Consider the following 23,547-nt stretch of genomic DNA (forward strand, 5'->3'; position numbering starts at 1 on the left):
GACTTCTCTAACTTCCGTTAATGCCCCACCTCCCCTTCGTACCCCATCTGTTATTTATTTATTTATTTATTATTAAATTTTTTCTCTCTCTTTCTCCTTTTTCTCCCTCTGTCCCTCTCACTATACTCCTTGGCCATCCTCTGGGCTTCCTCCCTCTCCCTTTCTTTCTCCCTAGGCCTCCCGTCCCATGATTCTCTCATATCCCTTTTGCCAATCAATTTTCCAGCTCTTAGCTCCATCCCTTCCCCCTCCTGTTTTCTCCTATCATTTCGGATCTCCCCCTTCCCCTCCCAGTTTCAAATCTCTTACTATCTCTTCTTTCAGTCAGTCCTGACGAAGGGTCTTGGCCCAAAATGTCGACTGTACCTCTTCCTATAGATGCTGCCTGACCTGCTGCGTTCACCAGCAATTTTTGTGTGTGTTGCTTGAAATTCCAGCATCTGCAGATTTCCTCGTGTTTCTGTTTATTGTAACTCTGTGTATAGTTGTTACTCAACGTCTTCATTCATTTCAGCAATACGATGAGCTACAGAGTTATTACTCAGAGGAATTGATTTTAAAATACGTATCCATTTTGAGAATAGTGGTGAGCACTTCTGATACAGCAGACATTATTAATCTTTCACCAATTGTGTGAGATTTTCCACACTTTGCTATCATTTTGGAAATGCTATAAGAAACAATGAGACCACTATGAAGGTCATTTTTAGCTTTCTTGGCAAATGACTCCAGTGTGCAACACTTTTCAAATGCTTCTTTCATCTTCTGGAACTGAGTAACGCCATAAGTAGCCTTTTCAGGGTGTCTTTTACAGAAGTGTTCCTGCAATCTCGATGGCTTCATGGCTTCATTAGACAGTACAGTATTACAAATAAGACACGGGGCATCGCTGATCTGAAGAGAATGGAATAAAACCATGCTCCAGCTATGTAACATTGTACTGATGCACTTTCTGTCGTTTCTGTTTCTTAGCCGGATTAGAATTCAAGGCTTCACCACCTTCAGACTCAGAGATTGCACTGTACGCATTTAGCCATCATTAACGGGGCTAAATTAAAATAAAAAATTAACACAAACTGGGAGTGCCTATCGAATGTTGATGACGGCAGCGAGTTGACACGGTCGGAACACTGGTAGCACCCCACAAAGGAACGGCAAGGTGAAGATGAAGATGATCATAACAGCGAAAATTACTTTGACAAGGATTCAGATTGGAATCTGAATGTTAGTCGGGACAGAGCTGGTGTTTGGCAGGCTACCTTTATACTATTCCAGTTACTGGAATTCACCAATCACGTAGCGCCTCAACCACTAAAGATGATTTTTAACCACGCATATAAAGCCAAGGTTGCTTTGAACATCTCAAGAGGAATCTTCAGGGTCAGCAAGTTCACTGATTGGCTGTATTTCACCATTTGGTTCCAGCCAGCGCTGTTTTCCATAGATCTGTCGAGAAAGTTGAGAGGGTGTACTTGACTTACCAAATTTAAATTGCACAAACTTGTTCTGTGCCGCGAGTCAAAGGGAACTGTTGGGCAACCTGGTTGCTAATTTACGCTAATTAATAATGTCTGTTTGGTTGGTAAGGTTGGATAAGATTGCTGAGTTTCAGGCGTATTGTGACGACAAGTGGTCACCACCTACAGAGTTATGATTCTTCCTGTGTTCCAGTGCCTCATCCTTCTTTTGGGAAGTGCCTGCTCCACTAACAGCCGGTCAGATCTCGTGCCTCAAGTGAGGGTGCCACTTACTGCCATGCCCCCCCACCCCACCCAAGAACCTTGAACATCGCCCAACAACTTCTATTTCCGTTTGCAAAAGACCAACTGTATGTTTCACAACACTTCTGGGACAACGTTCTGTGGTCAGATGAGATAAAAGTTGAAATTCTTGGCAGAAATGCACATTGCTATGTTGGAAGAAAAAGGGCAATGCACACCAACGACAAAACCTCATCCCAACTATGAAACATGGTGGAACATGGTTTGGGGTTGCTTTGCTGCCTCAGGGCCTGGGCAGCTTGCAATTGTTGAGGGAACAATGGATTCAAAATGGTATCAAGACATTCTACAGGAGAATGTCAGGGTAGCGGTTTGGCACCTGAAGCTTTATAGAAGTTGGATAACGCAACAAGACGATGATCCAAAATACAAGAGTAAATCAACAACAGAATGGTTTAAAAAGAAGAAAATTCGTGTCTTGGAATGGCCGAGTCAAAGTCCTGAGCTTAATTCTATAGAAATATTGTGGAAGGGCCTCAAGCAAGAGATTCATACAAGGAAGCCCACCAATATCCCAGAGTTGAAGCAATTTTGTAAGAAGGAATGGCCTAAAATTCCTCCAAGCCGATGCACAGGACTGATCAACAGTTAACGGAATCATTTGGTTGAAGTTATTGCTGTACAAGGGGATCACACCAGTTAATGAAAGCAAAGGTTCACATACTTTTTCCAACAAATACATGTAATATTAGATCATTTTTCCCAATAAATAAATTAACAAGTATAATCTCTTGTGTTATTTATTTAATTGGGTCCTCTTTATCTAGTTTTAGGACTTATGTGAAGATCTGATTACACTTAAGTCATATTTATGCAGAAATAGAGAAAATTCTACAGGGTTCACAAACTTTAGAACCACTGTCGGTTAACTATCTATTGTGGGTGGCAGGGTCTTTATCAAAGGAGGAATAAGGCACTCCTTTCCTCCACTAACCTGCAGGTCACCCTTGGGAAAGGTGTAGCACTTGCTTAGTCCTCAAAAGCCATGGGAGAAAGTGGTGGATGGTCGTATGAGCAGCCGGTGCATATCACAAATCCTGGTTATGCAACCACTGACACCAGGCAGACAATCTCTAAAGAGTATTGGTTATGGCTGGGGTCACCCGTCTTGAAAAGATATTGTCCAGAAAAAGGCAATGGCAAACCACTCTTGCAGAAAAATTTGCCAAGAACAATCATTCGGCACAGCACATAATGATGACGATGATATCTATTGATAAAAAACATTAACCCCAAGATACAAAATAACAAAATGTCCAAAATTCCTATTTGGCATGCTTAATGAACATTCTAGGCTATCAATTTTTTTTAATCAAGATATGGCACAGAATGGCCCTTCCGACCCTTTGAACCATGCTGCCCAGCAACCCTCTATTTAACCCTCGCCTAATCACAGGACAATTTACAGTGATCACTTAACATAACAACCACCTTCGGACTGTGGGAGGAAACCAGAGCGCCTAGAGGAAACCCACGTGGTGACTGGGAGACCGTACAAACTCCTTACAAGCAGTGGTGGGTATTGAACCCTGATCGCTGGTACTGTAAAGCATTGTGCTAACAGCTACGCTACCATGATGCCCTAATTTGCAGTTTGTGAAAAAGGTCTAACAAAATACATCATTCAGAGTTCAAATACTTTAAAAATTGTTATTTTTAACTATTGTTTCCCATTTTTTCCCCAACAGCACCTTAAAAACCCATAGTCCAAACTTCCTTGCCACCTCACTATGTCCCATTTATTTTAACTACAGAAAATAATCCTTTTGTGCATAACTAACAGAACTGCATTTTGGAAATATAACACAAGTCAGTTGATTAATCAGTTTTGTGAAACTGATAAACATTTCAATTGTACAGGAGTGGCATTTCAATCCAACATAAATTCAACTCTCAAAGAAAATAAAAGCAACTTTTTAAGGTAATTAAATGCCACCAATCAGAAGTGCATGGTTGCAGCAGTTATCCTTTAATGCATGATACTCTACAAACTCCGCCACGGATGGTCCCAAGCCTGGTTGTGGAAGGAGGAGGGTTGGGCTTGTGTCTCACAGCACAACCCCCCTGCCCCCCCCGTAAAAAGCTAGTGCTATAGAGATGCCAACAGAACCTCCAAAGTCCTCATGCTTAGGAGAGGAAGCATCTTTGCCTAGAAGACGTATGAAGTTGTGAGGTGAAAACAGAAACCACAGGACTGACAAAGGACTCTGGCGAACTGCTATTGACGGCCTAAACCCCAGTAGGGGTGGTGGGTTGAAGTAAGTATGATACTCTTCGCACAAAGGGCCAAGTACAAGATTTCCTGGTAAACACAAGTCCTAAATACCGCGCAACAATTCCAAATGCCTTCTAATGTTTGACTCATCGTGGAGTCCAGCAGCAGAGCGTAATTATCCTGTAATTCCTCATCAATTGTGCTGGAGAGTTTGCCAACTGATTCTGCTCCACATACATCTTGTACAAGAGCAACAAGCATTACAGAGAGGAATCGATGCATGGAATTGGGAAAGAGTGCTTTTAATGAACTGCATTTAGTTAATATAAGAATTAAGAGCAGGAGGTCAGCTGGCATCTTAAGCCGGCCGTTCATCACAATCATGCCTCATCTCCGAGCACCGTTCTGTTTTCTGCACTGCCCTTCATTCTCTCAAGTTCCACAAACCGATCAATCTTGGTTTTAAGTAAACTCAATGCCTGATTCCTCCTGATTTGAACATTTTAAAAGAACCACTACCATTCGAGTGAAGAACTTTCTCCTCATAAATGGCCTGTCCTTGTTTGCAATACCTTAAGGTAAAAGAACCCTGAAGGGCAAATGATCATAATATAATTGAATACACCATAAAATTTGAGGAGGAGAAGCTAGCGTCAGGTGTATCAGTATTACAGTGGAATAAAGGGAATTACAGAGGCATGAGAGAGGAGTTGGCCAGAATTGATTGGAAAAGAACACTGGCAGGGATAATGGCAGAGCAGCAATGGCTGATATTTCTGGAAGCACAGGATATATACAACACAAAGAGGAAGAAGTTTTCTATAGGAAAAATGACACAACCATGGCTAACAAGAGAAGTCAAAGCCAATATAAAAGCCAAAAAGAGGGCATAAAACAGAGCAAAACTTAGTGGGAAGTTAGAGGATTGGGAAGCTTTTAAAAACCAACAGAAAGGCAACTAAAAAAAATCACTAAGGTAAAGATGGAATACGGAAGTAAGCTAACCAATAACATTAAAGAGAAAACCAAAAGTTTCTTCATTTACGTAAAACTGCAAAGGACACGTGAGAGTAGATATCGGACCACAAGAAAATGATGCTGGAGAGGTAGCAATGGGGGAACCATGAAACAGCAGATGAACTGAATAACTATTGTGCATCAATCTTCACTGTGGAAGACACTAGCTGTATGCTGGAAGTTCCAGGTGTCAGAAGTCATGACGTGTGCTAAGTTACCATTAATTGAGAATATTTCTTGGGAAACTTAAATATCTGAAGGTAGATATTTGGACCAGATGGTGTACACCCCAGAGTTCTGAAAGAGGTGGCTGAAGAGATTGTGGAGTCATAGTAATGATCTTTAGGTAATCATTAGATTCTAGAGTGGTTCCAGAAGACTGGAAAATTACAAATGCTCCACTCTTCAAGAAAGGAGAGGCAGAAAAAATAAGGAATCTACAGTCCAGGTAGTCTGATCTCAGTGGTTGGGAAGCTGTTGGAGTCGATTATTAAGGATGAGGTCTCAGGGTACTTGAAGGTACATGATAAAATAGGCAGTAGTCAGCATGGTTTCCTTAAGGGAAAATCTTGTCTGACAAATCTGTTGGAATTCTTTGAAGAAATAACAAGCAGGATAGACAAAGAACAATCAGTTGACATTATGTACTTGGATTTTCAGAAGGCCTTTGACAAGGTGCCACGCATGAAGCTGCTTAACAAGTTACAAGCCCATGGTATCACAGGAGAGATTCTAGCATGGACAAACCAGTGGCTGATTGGCAGGAGGCAAGGAGTAGGAATAAAGGGAGCCTTTTCTGACTGACTGCTGGTGACCAGTGGTTCCATATGGGTCTGTGTTAGGACCGATTCTTTATATGTCATATGTCAATGATTTGCAGAATGGAATTGATGGCTTTGTTGCAAAGTTTGCAAATGATATGAAGCTAGTTGGAGGGGCATGTAGTTTTGAGGAAGTAGAGAGGCTACAGAGGACTGAGACAGATTAGGAGAATGGGTAAAGAAGTGGCAGATGGAATACAGTGTTGGGAACCATATAGTCATGCACTTTGGTCGAAGAAGTGAAAGGGTTTGCTCTGTTATATGCCCTCTCTTTGGAGAAAAAAACTTAACAAACTGAGGTGCAAAGGGATTTGGGAGCCCTTGGGCAAGATTCCCTAAAGGTTAATTTGCAAATGCAATGTCAGCATTCATTTCAAGAGGACTAGAATAGAAAAGCAAGGATGTAATGCTGAAACTTTATAAAGCACTGGTGAGGCCTCACTTGAGAGAGTTGTGAGCATGTTTGGGCCCCTTACCTTAGAAAGCATGTGCTGAAACTGGAGACAGTTCAAAGGAGGTCCACGATAATGATTCCAGGATTGAATGGCTTGTCGTACAAACAGCGTCTGATGGCTCTCTGCCTGTATCAACTGGAATTCAGAAGAATGTGGGGTAACCTCATTGAAATCCATCGAATGATAAAAGGCCTTGATAGAGCGGATGTGGAGAGGATGTTTCCTAAGGTGGGGGAGTCTAAGACCAGAAGACACAGCCTCAGAATAGAGGGGCGTCCTTTTAGAACGGAGATGAGGAGGAATTTCTTTAGCCAAAGGGTGGTGAATCTGTGTAATTCCTTGCCACAGACAGCTCTAGAGGCCAAATATTTATGTATATTCAAGGCAGAGATTGATTGATTCTTGATTGGTCAGGGCGTGAAGGGATATGGAGAGAAGGCAAGAGATTGGGGCTGAGTGGAAAATTGGATCAGCCATGATGAAATGGCAGAGCAGACTCCATGAACCAAAGGCCTAATTCTGCTCCTGTATCGTATGGTCTGATGGTCTAATACTGAGACATCATGCCCACTCCTCCACCTAAATCTGATAAATCATCAAGAGGAAAAGTCCTTGCAGCATCTAACCTGGAGACATCTTTAAAAATTCAATAATTTTCATAAACACCATATCTAATTTCCCTCAGCTGTCTTTGAGAATATTCACCTCCCCTCCAACCTCCATCCCAGGAACCAATCTGGTGAATTTTATTGCTCTTCTTCCAGAACAAAGTACACCCTTTCTTCAATAAGATCAGCACTAAAACTACAATAGGTGCAGTGTCATAATAGCCCTGTATAACTGTTCTTGAAATAAAGGCCATCATACAATTTGCCTTCCCAATTGCCTTCTATATCTGCATGTCCGTTTTGTGCACAAGGACAGCCAAGTCACTTTCAATATCAACGTTTCCCCGTAGCGGTTTTTGAAAACCAACCAAAACCGCTGAGAGACCGAGTACAGAAATTGACACTGTATGACGTGCTTCCAAATAACTGAGTTCCAAAACAAAAAAAGAACGTTGAATCCTTTATTATGAAATCAGCAAAAATGATCAATCTTATAGCAGTTTTAGAAATTAACTAAACTAAATTAACAATATAGCAGCGTAAGAGTAATTGGGGATCAAATTAGTGGTTAATAAAAAAAAAATTATTCTCTGGCTGCCTGCCTTTCAATGAAGCTAAACTAACTAGCACAAAGCATGAATATATAACTAGACACATCTACTTCTACCACACTCCAACCCACATGGCAAATTGCTCATAATAAACACAGCACCAAGTACAATACAGACAGACAGAAAATAGACACATGGCTCTTACATCACCGATCGGTGACAATTTAAAAAAACACATTTCTTTTTTATTTTCGGGATTTAAAAATCAATCACAAAAATCAACAGAACAATTGCTTTTTGAATATTGGTGAAATATTCTATCTTTTACCTTGCAGAACTGGCTGAACAACAGACTTTTTAAAAACACAATGTGAAAGATGCACTTTCAGCTACTTTGTGCACTGGGCTTGTCCAACCTCCTCTGCCCCACCCCATTATGTTGAAGGATTTCAAAGTGTCAGGCCTTTGACACCACAGTTACAAGTTGGCACAGTGCTAATTGGCTTAAATTTTATTATAAAGAAATAACTACTGGAAGAGCACAGCAGATTAAAATAGAATTTAATAAAGTGAAATATTTACTCAAGAGGAAATTAATTTAAAGATAACATCGTGGAACAAGCCCTTCTGGCCCACTGAGCCGCACCACCAGCAACCCACCTATTCAACCCTGGCATAATCACAGGACAACTCAAAATGACTAATTAACCTACTCACTTGCAAGTGTTTGAAATGTGGGAGGGAACCAGAGGACCCAGAGGAAACCCACATGCTCACGGGGAGGACAGATAAGCATACAGCACCGGAAAAGAACTCCAAACTCCAATGTGCCAGGCCGTAATAACCAGCCATGTAAAATTAGACTTCACAGGGTAATGTAGGTTACCCACTGATTGTAGCTCAACACACCATTGAAAATCAAATTACCGCTCACTTAACAAATCACAACATATTCCATATTTTTCTTCAAAGCAGTTTGTGTAAACATTTTAAGTTATCATTAGCCTGCTGCTAACTTAACTGGAAAGGCTGCAAGAGTTGAGAAATCCTGACAGGAAGCTCTGGATTTGATCAGCGTTTATTTCTATCACCATTGTTATTCTTACTGCAAGATTCAAGTTTTTACTCCTGTTCCTTACATTTCAATGTTAGATCCAAATGTTTTAAAATTACAAGAAGTAACAAAATGTTGTACACGGAGGAAATGTGCAATATTTGATCAATTCAGTTTCAGGTATATACATTCCTAATGGGACTTTGCTGTTCAGATGTATGAGTAAAATGGTTTTAGTTATTAATTAAGGAAGTAATTTCAATGTTTATCAAGTTCAATGTTCAAGGTTGGTGGAAGAACTACAAATTTAGTTGCACAACACGAGGGGTTGCGCAAGTCACGCAAAATTCAATTACAGATCTGCCATCAGTATTAAATCAGGTGCTTAACACATTTATATGACATTATATTTACAGAGATTTACTTGAATTTTCAATATCTACACAATTAACTATACTAAAAATAATCAAGTACTTTCTCAAAAATGCAATGTTCCACAAAATTGTCAAAGGACACACTAAAATTATATAAATCATCTTTCCTAAGAAAAACGATGATATTTAAACAAATTAATATAGTGTCAGCGTTACATTGCTGGCGTTCAATGAAGCAATGAAGGTCCTCCACCTCTGGTGGTGCTCAACGTTTCCTTCATCGTGTCAGTAGCTTCCTCTCGGTTTTCACTGTCAGTCATGCAAGTCCCAAGTGGAGACTCAGGAATACCATCACACTCAAATGTAGGATTTTTCATTTCTGTTTCCGTGACAATTTTGTTTGACCAGTCAGGGTTGTTAGCCTTGAGCTAAACCCCTGAACCTGGAGGACCAGTGGGCTACTCTTAGTCTGTCCTCTGCCCTTTGACCTGTTTGGCATGGGTGACCCTACCAGAGCCAAAGCATAAAGCCCTGACTTCAGCTAGTATAGCTCTCTAGGTCATTGAAGTACAAACCTCCAAATCACAACAAGGTTGTAATCCTCTTGGAGGAGTGTCATGGTTTAGTGCTCAATAAATCATGATCTTGAAGTGAACTAATTGTCTTAATACTAACCCAGTATTTTCTATTGTTATAAGGTACGTGGTCTTCAAGCAAAAAGGTTTAACTTTATTAAAATCTCCTATTGGCAGAAGGTGGTTTTCAAATGCTGATTCAAAGCAATTCAAGTATTAATAAAACAGTACAGCAACTACAGTACATATCCCTGACCTAAACAGAATGCACATGATATGAAAAGAAATACAGGAGTTGAGTTTAACAATTCACAGATCTCGCCAGCTCACTGTCACTCATGTCATGCAAACACACAGACTAGGCTGTAAAACAACAGGACTAGAGTGAAGACAAGGAATCCTTCTTCAATATTCTTTCAAATCAAAGAAGCCAAGGTCAAGCTATTACCTACAATGCTGTTAAACCTTTTAAAGTGCTTTGGAATTCCTGGGAATTAAAAATTAATGCCCTTCAAACATCGCATGTAATCAACAATAGCAAAAAAAAAACACAATAACATTACGCAGGAAGGCAAATTCCTTGAACACTCTTCAGTGGTTGCAAAATGCTAACAGGGATGGAGGGAAGCAAGGTGAGAATAAGAAGAAAATTATTTAACTGATAGTTTACAATGGAATTGTCACTATGACCACTTACTGGGGCGTGTTCACTTCCTGGCTGTTGTAAAAGGCAAGGGGAGGCAGAGCAGTTTAAGTGAGGATTAATGCATTGGTGAAATTCAACAGCCAGCGTGCAGAGCACAGGGAAAAGTCGTGTGATGATACCTTCAGAGTTATGTCCTACTCAATTTGGTAGCGTTAATTAGTAATGTTTTACAATTGCCTTGCAATGAAATAAACTCAAACCGGGCCAAAGTTGAGTGGATAACTAAACTATCACATTGAAAACAGTTATGCATATACACAAGTGAAGTGCAATCACAGTACAACCTTGTATGCCATTTCTAATTTACACTGAATGTTGTGACTCTTTTCAAAAGCATTTTACAGTTAGTTATGAGATCTTCAGGAAAAAACACAAATCAGAAACGGCTATATTTTAATGTTTTGGCACAATGTGAATCAAAAGGATGGGACAGGCTGGGAAATGATGCACATCTGCTGCTGGCTTTTCAACTACTTAATGTATCAAAACATTTCTGGGTTTCCTGACTCATTAAGCAGTATGCTGACAGATCCAATATTACATTTTGGTTTAATTATTTTAAATAGTCTTTTCAAATATAACAGTTGATGAAACCTAGAACTGGGTTAACAACAAATGAAGTATATCAAGTGTAATACAAAGGGAGGAGAAAAAGGGCTGGATTCTGTGACCGTCCAGCTGCTGTCAATCTGGACACTGCAATCAGCATAGGCAGCTGTTACCTAATGCGGTGACATTCAATGCATATGACAAGCTTGTGCAGATAAGTTGCTGGGCACGAGCAGAGATATGCAATGGGGCACAAGGCTCATTTGAAATTTAGAGTTTGGAGTTTGAACTCTAACCTATGTGTCAGCCACTGGGTCACTGAAGGCCTTACTCAAATACAGTCAGCTCTTACTTCACAAAGCCCCGACCTTAACCAGTTTGTGCTGGGGATTTAAAGCATCCCTCTTCATACAAGCCTTTCTATCTCACCATGGTTACTTTTTGCAATCCCACAACCCCTTTCATTCCTTGATGTTCTCAGCCCCCCTCCCAATTTTCTCCCTCACACCTCAGCATCCCTATATTTCCCCAAAATGCCATCTGCTTCTCAATTCAATTTCTTTAATGATGACTGGAGATTAGAGGAGGAGTCTGTTCTATTGCATTTCCATATTTGTCCTCTTGTGCAGTAAAATATCCAAGTCTGCCTTCAGCAGGCCAAGTCACACTTTGCTGCATTCCTCTTCAGCATTACTCAACACAAATTAACTAAAGCTCTGAGATACATTTTCTGTCTGAACTTTAACGAACATGTGTACTGATCTATCAAAGATACACACTATGATTAATTAGCCCAATCCTGGGTTTCTACATTGGCAAAGAATTCACAAGGTGGCAACATTCTGAAGGACCACGAATAAACAACAAATACTCAGCAGACTAAGTATCAACCTCCAAGAAGACCACAACGTTGTCGTAGGGTTTGGAGGCTTGTATGCTTCAATGACTGGAGTCAGGGACTTGTGCTTTGGCTCTTGATAGGGTCACCCATACCAAACAAAGATAAAGAGTAGAGGCCAAACTAAGAGAGGTTCACCAGTCCTCGAGATTTCAGGGTTCAGCTCAGGGCTAACAACACTGGTCAAAAAAAAATTGCTACGGAAACAGCAATGAAAGGTCCTTCTATACAGACAGAGATGGAGGATATTCATTGCTGCCCTAAATGCCAGAGGCGTAATGGGTAGTAAGTAAGACTAAAATCAAGTCCAGTGCGGTTAGGAAACTAGCAGACAAAAGTCAAACAAATAGCTCTAGTGAATAACATTTTAGCCAAATCATATTACACTATAAAATCATGAAATTTCAGATTCAAAAGTGCTCAAATACGTTTAAGAATTAGAAAATCATTCTAATTATTATTAGAATTTGAGACAGTATGGTAGCATAGAGGTTAGCACAATGTTTTAAACTTCAGGTAACCTAGACTCAATTCCCAACACTGCCTGTAAGGAGTTTGTACGGTCTCCCAGTGACTGCGTGGGTTTCCTCTGGGTGCTCCAGTTTCCTCCCACAGTCCAAAAACATACCAGTTGGTAGGTTAATTGGTCATTGTAAATGATCCCATGATTAGGCTAGGGTTAAATCCAGAATTGGTGGACAGCGCAGCTCGAATGGCCAGAAGGGCCTACTCCGCACTGTAGCTCAATAAAATAAAATAAAAAATCATCAGGTTCATTATGTGCCACGTCATATGATGTAGGCCATAATGGTCATGGCCATGATCGTTCTTGGCAAATTTTTCTACAGAAGTGATTTGTCATTGTCTTCTCTTGAGCAGTGTCCTTAGAAGACGGGTGACCCCAGCCATTATCAATACTCTCCTGAGATTGTCTGTCTGATATCAGTGGTCACATAACCAGGACTTGTGATATGTACCAGCTGCTCATACAATCATCCACCATCTGCTCCATAGCTTCACGGGACCCTGTTCGAGGGGTGGGGGGCTAAGCAGGTGCTACACCTTGCCCAAGGGTGACCTGCAGGCTAGTGGAGGGAAGGAGCACCTCACACCTCCCTTTATCGAGAAGTATCTCCACTCCATCAAGCAATATCAGGTTATTTCCGTCAAACTAAAATTAAAGAGTGCAATGATTAAAAGCAGGGCAATTCAATTTTAAACTACTTATGGTAAATATATAAACCACCGTGATGTTGTTGGCAGTATAAACTACATTTTAGAAAACCACACACTTTGGGAGTTAGTACTTTGGTAAGTTTCAAGCTCAGACAGATTTCGGGTTCTTTGCAAACAGGAACTATATAGAATTGAATTATTGATTTCTTGGTGATTTAATAGTTATTTTAAAACACACACACAGGACAAAACAAATATACTGTTCATTTAAAGATTGAGGTAAGAGAAAGTTGTAAATATTCTTTGGTGAAAAGAGTTGAAATGATTAGAAAGAGAAAAGAGGGATGTTTAACTGATGGCTGGAATTTATTAATGTAGCAAGCTCTTAAGTGAAATGATCTATAGTTCAATTGCAGACTGTTTAAAAGTACAAAGTTCAAGATATATTTATGCTGACACTTCCGCCTTGATACGTTGTTCTATAATGGCACAATATTTTCAGAATTTTGGTAGCACCACTATTCAAGGCCAGGATAGCAGGATAGAGGCAATTGTGTAATTTTTCATGTCAGACTTGCCTGGATATCATGCTGTTGTGGGAGGAATTGATTTGAGTCTTTTATTGCTGTAAAATTCACTCTTTGCTTTAAGCCAGGGATTCGCAACCTTCTTTTATGCCACAGACCCCTAACGTTAACGGGAGGGTCTGTGGACCCCAGGCTGGGAACCCCGTTTCAAATTCTGCCACACCACATCACTTTTAACCTGGTTGATGGTAGGTGTCACTGGACATTTGACAAGAAGAGGGAAATCAATGGCAGATAAATTATGTTCTTTCATGACTACAATATAGCAAAGTATGCTTGCTAGAAGACCTCAGTTCAGTGAAAGTTTGATATTTAACTTCTGCATTGTGAAATAAGATCAAGTTTATTTTAAATAAAATTTCATTGAAAATCTGATCCATAATTGGCCATATCCCAGATTACCAATCATATGCATTCTGGCAGAGAATAGTGGTAGTCCAATATTCACCCTTAAAAGTACACTTTAAGAAAACTTAAGGTAGGAAATTTCACAGCATACCAGTTTGCAGTGGAGTGAAAAAATTACTTGCAGGGTGTTGAAGGAAACTGTAAGCATTGTAGTTCAATGATGGGGTGAGTAAAGTTACATAGAAACATAGAAATTTACAGTACATTACAGGCCCTTCAGCCCACAATGTTGTGCTGGCCATGTAACCTACTCTAGAAACTGCTTAGAATTTCCCTACCACATAGCCCTCTACTTTTCCAAGTGCCATGCACCTATCTAAGAGTCTCTTAGAAGACCCTATTGTATTCGCCTCTGCCACCTTCACTGGCAGTGCATTCCATGCACCCATCACTCTCTGTGTGAAAAACTTACCTCTGACATCCCCCTTCTATCTACTTCCAAGCACCTTAAAACTATGCGCCCTCGTGTCAGCTATTTTAGTTGAGTGAAGTTATCCCCTCTGGTTCAGGAGCCTCATGTTTGAGGGATAAAACTGTTCCTGAACCTGCTCCTGCACCTTCTTCCTGATGGCAGCAGCAAGAAGAGTGCATGACTTGGGTGATAGGGTTCCCTAATGATGGATGCTGCTTTCCTACAAGAGCACTCTTTGTAGATGTGCTCAATGGTGGGGAGGGACTTTACCCGTGAGGGACTGGGCCACATCCACTACTTTTTGTAGGATTTTCCATTCAAGGACTTCGGTGTTTTCATAGCAGGCTGTGTTGCAACCAGTTAATATACCCTCCTGCACTTCTATAGAAGTCTGTCACAGATTCAAATGTCATGCCGAATCCTCTCAAACTCTAAGAAAGCAGAGACGCTGTTGTTTTTAAAAACCCAAACACGAGGAAATCTGCAGATGCTGGAAATTCAAGCAACACACATCAAAGTTGCCGGTGAACGCAGCAGGCCAGGCAGCATCTCTAGGAAGAGGTACAGTCGATGTTTCAGGCCGAGACCCTTCCTCAGAGACGCTGTTGTGTTTTCTTTGTAATTGCACTTACATGCTGGGCCCAGGGCAGGTCCTCCAAAATAACACCACCAAGGAATTTAAAGTTGCTGACCCTCTGCACCTCTGATGAGGACTGACTCATGGACCTCTGGTTTCCTTCTCCTGAGGTAAATAATCAGCTCCTTGGTCTTGCTGACATTGAGTAGCCCCACTCATCCAGATTTTCAATCTCCCTCCAATATGCTAATTTAACACTACCTTTGATTCAGCCTGTAACAGTGAATATGGCATTGGAGCTGAGCTTAGCCATACAGTCATAAGTGTAAAGCAAGTAGAACTGGGGGGTTGGGGGCTACGCACACAGCCTTGTGGAGCACCCATGCTGATGGAGATGATGGAGGAGATGTTGCCAATCCAAAATGCCTAGGGTCTGCAAGTGAGGAAATCGATGGTTCAATTGTACAAGGAGTAATACTTGCTCAGTGTATGCAATAAGCTGAGCAAGATTACAGCAAATCATAGAGATTCAGTACTTATGATACCTATATGCAAAATAACAGCAAAGCCCAGAAAGGTTATCCAGGACAATTTTGAATGGACAAGGTTGGCTAAGATCAAGATATAGACCTGAAGAATTTTTTTTAAATGTATATACCCTTCAACTTATCTATCTAATGATATATGGTACTAAGTTACAAATCAAAGTCTTCTTCTCTATGGATAGATAAAACGTTAGGATGACACCATCGTAATGCACACAAAGAAAAGCTCAAATTTTTTACAGGACCTTGTGACCGCCAGATGATCCCACGTTCTTACTGTTGATAAACATGACAACCAATGTGAACATGGAAAAGATATCTTAAATAGCTGTATAGATCAGCAAAATTAGGTCAGAAAATAGATTAAATTGAAAATTGCTGCTGGTCCCAAAAGAGACTTTTTTAGCCCAATTCAGCATGACATTTAGATTCAAAAAAAATCTCCCGCAATGCTATTTGAGCAATGCAATAAAAGGTGACATAGAAAACTTTGTTTCCAGTACATCACATATAACTACCTTTGGGACTTCTAATGTGCAAAAAGAACAATATTCAGTTATATGTTTTATAGCAAATACAGAAATCTAAAATTGACTTTTGTTCAAACTAACTAGAAGTTCTGTGAAAACCAAATGAACAAAAGATAAGAAATAGATCTAGCCATATTTAAAAGCTAACCAAGGATACCTGGAAGTTTCTTTATGTATTGTTGCCCAAAGCCAAATAACTTCAAGGAGAATTATCAGCAAAGCCCAATGTGACACATCAACATCAAAAGAAAAGGCAAAGAAAGGTCACTGACATAAGCCAGAAGTAAATCTTCAAATGTGATATGAAAAATGCACGTGTTCAAATACAGAGTAAAAGTTGATCAAGGCAGTTGACATGAAAGGACAATGAAAAAATTGCATTTTTCCAATTTTATGGTTAAATGAAAACCAAAACTCAAATCAATTTGGAGTTTGTAACATTAAGTAATATAATTAGATACTCCATTCAGTGAACTTGGTATTTATTCAAAGTCATGGCTACTGAGCAGCACACAAACTGGCCCATCTTACCTTCTTACCAATATTGCACTCCAGCACAAATGCTGAATGCTAATTTGGCCAATCTCCTTCCAGAATCGATGCCTCAAAAAGGCAGCATCCATCATTAAAGACCCCCTATCACCCAGGTCATTCCTTATTCTCATTGCTACCATCATGTATTGCATTGTACCGCTGCCACAAAGTCAACGAATTTCATGCCACATGCAGGTGATATTAAAACTGATTCTGATCACTATAGCTGGATCCTGTAGATGCCAGACAGGGTTAGCTTTCTTTGCCTCCAGGACACAAAGCCCTCGACGTCAATGAGTTTCAGGTGAATGCTCACTTTGATATTATAGCCTTAGAAAAAATCCGGCATTACGTTCCACTTTCTGCCCTCTGTAGACCATCACGAAGATGTGGCTCATCATTAAAATCATGTTTTAGTTTGCTACAATGCCCCAGCAATTTCTTTTTCTCCAGTTCCACACCATATCTCTTCTATCTACAAACGTTTGTAGTTTCGCATTTAAAATTCCTGATGCCTATCACCTACCTAAGCATCATAACTAGTTCTTCAGCTATCTTCACGTTCTTCCCTCATAATTTTCACCCTTAAAAAAATTGCATTCCATCTTAATTCATCCTACTGACTCTGTCCTTCAAACCTCCCTTGGCCTCTTCTTATATCTAGCCTGTCTAGCCTGTATTCACAGTAATCCACCTCTGCAGACCACGTTCACAAGACACCACACAAAGATACAAAGTCAGATCCCACTACAGAGCAAACCATTGGCCACAGTTGCCCAATAATGCTGACTGTACTTCACAAAGTAGTTGAATTAGTCAATGGTACAAGGATGATAGAGAAAAAAAAATGAAGGGTTATGTAGGAGGGAAGGGTTAGATTGATCTTGGAGCAAATTAAAAGGTCAGAACAACATCGTGGGTCGGAGGAGCTGTGATGTGCTGTAAACTTCTCTGTTCTATGTAAATGACTTTGAAGCACTTCTAGATGTTCCAAGGACACAAAAGCCACTACATAATGCAAGTCCTTGAAAAGTAGCAGTACTGCCAAACTATACTCAAGTAAATTATATGCATTATTACTCCTACCCCAACCCAATAAAATCTAAATATGCAAACACATAGCAAATGAACAAGTTTTAAAACAGATCTAGTGCACCTTTATCCTTTTTAAGCATACAGTAAGTAACCAAATTTCACTTTTAATGATTTTTAATTAGTTCTATGTTTCACAATGATCAAGAATTTAATCTTCTCCACATGATGAAGAAGTCTGAAGTGCCATAGCAGATGGTAGTGGCAGACTCCTGAGGGAGAAACAACAAGAGCAATGAGTGTGGGAAGAGATCATGAACAAATGCAAAACATCCATGATTGAATGGGGGTGACTGGCTTATTTCTGCACTGTACTTGAATAATCATCCAAACAGACTCGTGTTCTATAAAGATGATGGAAATGGAAACTATGGACAGGAATCCATTGATGCAAGTGGGGGTGAATGGAAAAACATCAGTTGAGAAAGGCATGTCTCCATTGAATTGCAAGTGATTTTCACTTTAACAATGAACACTTTGTTGAAGAGCTTACTCTGTAACTGGACTACAGGAAAGAAGTGCCCCACTTTTTTCTCTTTCTCCTCCTCAAAAAGAGAAAGTACCATTGAGATCACACTACAAACAGATGTAATGGTAAAATAGGTTTGAATCTTTTTTAAAATCTGCAAATTGCTTTTATATTTTCTAACTTTCCTTGAAAAGAAAGCTTATAAAGTACAATTAGTTCTGGGAAGAACTTTTACCGAACAACCTTTTTATTTAGTTATACAGTGGGCAGTAGGCTCTTCTGGCCCTTCGAGCCATCCCACCCCAGCAAGCTCACAAACCTGATTAACCCAAACCCAATCACAGGACAATTTACAATGACCAGTTACCCTACCCGGTATGTCTTTGGACTGTAGAAGGAAACCAGAGCACTCCAGGAAAACCCAACATTCACAGGGAAGACGTACAGAGACTCCTTACAGAGTGGCACTGGAACTGAACTCTGAACTCAGGGACACCACAAGCTGTAATAGCATCGTACTAACCACTACACTAGCACGGCACCAAAGCACATCTTTGTACGCTTCTTCCCCTTACTTCACATACAGAAATTTCCCCCCTTCTATGTGTCATTCACTAAAGAAGGAGAAGCCAAACATGCCATCTTTCTGTGAGATTCCATGCTATTTCAACTCAAAGTATTGAGTAACTGGGATACATTTTCACTGAAAATATTTGTGTCTTTCTGGGAGATTAATTTCAATGGTAGGGAAAACGAGTTATACAATACCAGTTTCTAATTATCAAGTTCAAGTTGGTGTTGAAAACAGTCAACAAACTTTGGTGGTAAAGATACTTCGTCACACATTTCAAGAAATAACAAACTACTGATGTGAAGCCATGTTAGGAAACAATGTAGAGTGGATTCTGGTTAATGGGGACACATCGGGACATTTTGGCCCAATTAAGCGGCAGCCCCAATTAGTCGAAGTTTCATAGAAATAGCTAAAAAGGTATAAAAAAGACAAACAACTGTTTAACTGAGTAACAATTTATGTACTTAAGTGAAATCCGAACAAATTAGAACATTACCAGTACTACTACAGTACTATAAAACTGTATTAGCTTCTAATAGTTATGAGCCTATGTTGCTGTGCTCTTTTGGTTGACTGTAAACTAACAAAATCAGCACAGACAAAATAAAAGGTTTTACCATTACAATGAACTGATTGTCCAGTTAATTAGATAACACCACTATTAATGTACCAAAAAAATTACCTTGCCACATTTCATTAACAACTAATAAAATCCCTAATGACAGTGTAGGAGTGATGGTACAACACATTGTTACTGACATTACTACTATTACTGCTTTGCTTGAGTTTGCAAAACAGATACAGAAAGCTGGTTACACTTCCAATTATATGTTTCTGCAGCCCACCTAATGTATAAAGATAAGCAAGACTGGCACAAATCTATGAAGACGGTATATAGTCTATGCAGGCTGAGGGGGTGCTGCACTCTTAAATTTGCCTTCCTTCAGCAACTAACAAACTGCTAAAGCTGAGGTTCCCAACCTAGGGTTCATGGACCCCTCGGTTAATGGAGGGGTCCATGGCATAAAAGAAGTTGGGAATCCTTGCGCTAAAGGAACTCAGAAGGTCCAGCAACATCTGTAGAGGGAAATGGGATGATCAATGTTTCTGGTCATGATGCAGGGTCCAAGATAAGGACATATCAGTCCTAATGCAGGGCGTCAACCAAAATGTCAATCATCCCTTCCCTTCCACAGATGCTGCTCAACCCACCGAATCCTCCGACAGTCTGTGCTCGCTCCAGGTTCCAGCACACTGCAATCTCACTGTCTCCAAGTTGAAGTTCAAGTTGATTGTCATTCAACCATACACATGCATACCATCAAAACAAAACGCCATTCCTTAATGTTACCAATGAATCGTACAACTGCATCTTTGTGCCTTCTCTCAGGTCTCCACAACGCTACTCAATGGCTTGCAAAGGAACTCTTGACAACAACCACCCCTCCAGAACCCCAAGATCATCAAAACTCTGCTATCTCACACGAAGCCCTGCTCTTGAGCTTGTGAAGCCCACCTATTGTTTAGAGGTTGGCAAGACTGACATCTGATTGCTGACTTGTACCGTTTTCTCCTAAAGTAATTTCTGAATAGAACACAGTAAAAGTATATAAGGGAGGTATAAATCCCTCCATGGTGTAATCTCGTCCTCATTCCATAATCGTCTCCAACCCAGAACCTTCAATATGACAATCACTGTATTCAACTGCAAAGTCTTTCAAGTTCCTCCCTAAACTCCTTGCGTCCTCCATTTAGGCAGCAGAGAAAAACAACTATCTTGGTCATCCAACCTTGTCTCCTTTTATGGATTAATGCTAGTTCCATTTTGTATCTTACTGTGAAGCTTCTTGAGATATTTTGCATTAAAAATACTACAAGAAAGTAAGTTAATGAGTGATACTAGCTGATCACTACAAGATCAGATCATTTCTCTTCCCTTGCTTCTCGTAAGTGCTTATTTCTTAGCAACACACACAAAATGCTAGAGGAACTCAACAGGTAAGGCAGCATCTTTGAAAATGAATAAACAGTTGACGTTTCGGACTGAGACCTTTCTTCAGGAAGCTGCCTGACCTGCTGAATTCCTTCAGCATTTTGTGTGTGTTGCTTTGGATTTCCAGCAATTGCAGATTTCCTGGTATTAGTGCTTATTACCTGACAACCTTCATAACACCAGATTTATATCAGTTTCATTCCTGAAACTGCAAAAGGCTATTTACTCAATTCTACATGTACAAGGCCAAAAGTTGGCTCTGACCCTTGATTCCAATACTTTACTCTTTCGCCAGATCCTTTTTGTCTCCCATTCAACTTTCCCAATTTGTTTTTTTTTTCCCCTGACTTCTGCTTAAACTGCAATATTCCAACAGCCCTCAGGCCATTACTAACTTACTTTCCCTTTTCTCTTACTGCCCATCAGTTGGTCCTGCTTTCATTGTAATAGAATAGTACATCACAGTACAGGCCTTTCGGCCCACAATGTTGTGCCGACCCTTAAAACCTACCTCCCATTATAACCCCTCCACCTTAAATTCCTCCATATACCTGTCTAGCAGTCTCTTAAATTTCACTAGTGTATCTGCCTCCACCACTGACTCAGGCAGTGCATTCCACACACCAACCACTCTCTGAGTAAAAAACCTTCCTCTAATATCCCCCTTGAACTTCCCACCCCTTACCTTAAAACTGTGTCCTCTTGTACTGAGCAGTGGTGCCCTGGGGAAGAGGCGCTGGCTGTCCACTCTATCTATTCCTCTTAATATCTTGTATACATCTATCATGTCTCCTCTCATCCTCCTTCTCTCCTAAGAGTAAAGCCCTAGCTCCCTTAATCTCTGATCATAATGCATACTCTCTAAACCAGGCAGCATCCTGGTAAATCTCCTCTGTACCCTTTCCAATGCTTCCACATCCTTCCTACAGTGAGGCGACCAGAAATGGACACAGTACTTCAAGTGTGGCCTAACCAGAGTTTTTAATAGAGCAACACACATCAAAGTTGCTGGTGAACACAGCAGACCAGGCAGCATCTCCAGGAAGAAGTAAAGTCGACGTTTCAGGCCGAGACCCCCCTGCTGCGTTCACCAGCAACTTTGATGTGTGTTGCTTGAATTTCCAGCATGCGCAGAATTCCTGTTGTTTGCATTTTTAATGGAGCACCTAGCTTTCAATAGCTGCTCACACTTGCATTCATCTCAATCCTTGAACATAGTTTAACTCCTTGCTCAGGACCACGTGAGAATGCTCAAATACTTCAAGCCTATTTCCGTTCTTAATACAGTTCGGATTGATCTTCACTTTGTCCTTTCCCACAGTTAATGACTACAGTCCATCTACACCATATTCCAAATATGCTCTCAACTCCAGCACAATTTCAAAGCCATACTTTTGGATTACTGGATTACCTTTCAGATTTAACTGTACGCATTCAGATTCTCATTGGAAAAAGGCCATATTTAATTTAAATATTTAAAGTGCACCTGTCATCATTAAAAACAGCATAGCATCTCATCCTTCGTCAAATTAAAGATTGGCTAACAAAACCTTGGGCCCACTGACATTATCACTTCTCGATCAAATCACAAGATGGGGAGGGGGTAAGGGAGACAGCCGTAATGCTGAAAATTAACAGAGAAAAACGATGGAATCGTGAACAAAGTCTGGCACATGTGGAGACGGAAGAATTGAGGAGGGAGGACTAATGAAGGTTTCGGGTCACTGACCTTTCCCCAAAGCTGTAGATGGGCCCACGGCACGAACCACCGGCACCACCGACAGCTGCCCCGCTGTTGTCAAGGGACAAACTGGGCCTCGTATACAAGAAAGTGAACAGCAGCAGCGCCAGTGACACAAGGCTCTCCGCTCATAATCCGGGCTCGGCATCAACCATTCGGAGACAAAGGCTGCCTCCATGTGGCCCCGGCGGGACGAGCAGAGGGCCAAGCCCGGGGAGTGACGGCAGGCAGCGCCTGCTCGCCCCCGCTGTCAGAAAGGCCCAAGACGGCAGGGCGAAAAATCAACATCGCCGCCAAAATAATAAATAAATAAGAGGAGAGGCTGTCACTCACCCGGTTCTGACACGCAAATCGCAGCGAACTTTCATTAACGCACAGCGCCACTGCCCCTCAGCAACGCCGGCCGAACCCGAAGCTGAAGCCGGTGCCTGCTGCTGCTCCAGCCCCGAAGCAGAGACACAGCTCCGCGCTCCAGGTAAACAGCGGCACCGCCGGCCGAGCTAAAAGCCCGGAGTGCGGAACTCTGAGCGGGACTCTTCTGCCTCTCCCACCCACTGGCGCTCCTTCCCCGGTTCACGCCCTCCCTCCCCTCCGATCCCCCAATCAGGTTTTCCCACTCGCTCCCTCTCAGTTGTGCGGCTGCATCTTTCACGTTCCCGGAAGCCCACTAAAAAAACAATCATCTTTGGCTTCAAATTCCAACAGTGGCACTCTCCATCTTCCTTTTTTGTTTTTGTTAAGCATCGGTTGATTCGAACAAATGAGAGCTGGATGCCCTGCTTCGGGTGTTAGATTCTTACGTAAGAGACGAAGTTGTGGCCAGATGATGTGAAGGTAGTTTCAAAGCACATGAATCCGGGAGCATTGGAATACGTACGAGATGGTGAATGACATTCAGTGGTTCAAAGTATACAGTAGAAATACAGAAAAAAAAATGATCCAGGAGTTCTTTCTTAAAAGAGAGGCAAACCATGTGCCTGGTAAGTGTTACCTCGGCACGAACTGAACCGTGAAATCGCAATACCCGAGTGACAAGAAACAACGCGAATACTGAGATATAAATAAAGTTCATTGCTGAAGAAAACAAGTTATATTCTACTCACTAAGATGGTCTTTCTTAGGCACCAATTACAAGTGATAATACACCAGATGGAAGATTATTATTTAGTTTTTGAGAGGATGTATTCAGAAGCAAACAAAATTTCCAGCATCTGCAGATTTCAGAATCAGATTTAGGTTTATTATCACCGGCACGTGACGTGAAATCTGTTAATTTATTTGTTTTGTGAAAATTCTGGAGGAACT

At 40.9% G+C, this 23,547-nt stretch overlaps 1 protein-coding gene across 3 annotated transcripts in view; it reads right to left on the reverse strand.

Annotated features, from left to right (window-relative positions):
* The window catches only part of gramd4a (GRAM domain containing 4a), a 166,381-nt gene extending 143,580 nt beyond the window's left edge, over positions 1-22,801 (reverse strand). Inside the window, exon 1 of one of the 3 annotated variants that reach the window (XM_072241011.1) lies at positions 22,576-22,801. In XM_072241011.1, coding sequence (XP_072097112.1) covers positions 22,576-22,610 — 35 coding nt within the window. In that variant the 5' untranslated portion in view covers positions 22,611-22,801. Of the gene's footprint in view, positions 1-22,230; positions 22,308-22,575 lie in introns of those variants that run through there. The other 2 variants (XM_072241013.1, XM_072241014.1) reach the window with 2 other exon arrangements.
* Positions 22,802-23,547: the final 746 nt, after the last annotated feature.

Source organism: Mobula birostris, chromosome 23, assembly GCF_030028105.1.
Source record: "Mobula birostris isolate sMobBir1 chromosome 23, sMobBir1.hap1, whole genome shotgun sequence".
In the NCBI taxonomy this organism is placed as follows: Eukaryota; Metazoa; Chordata; class Chondrichthyes; order Myliobatiformes; family Myliobatidae; genus Mobula; species Mobula birostris.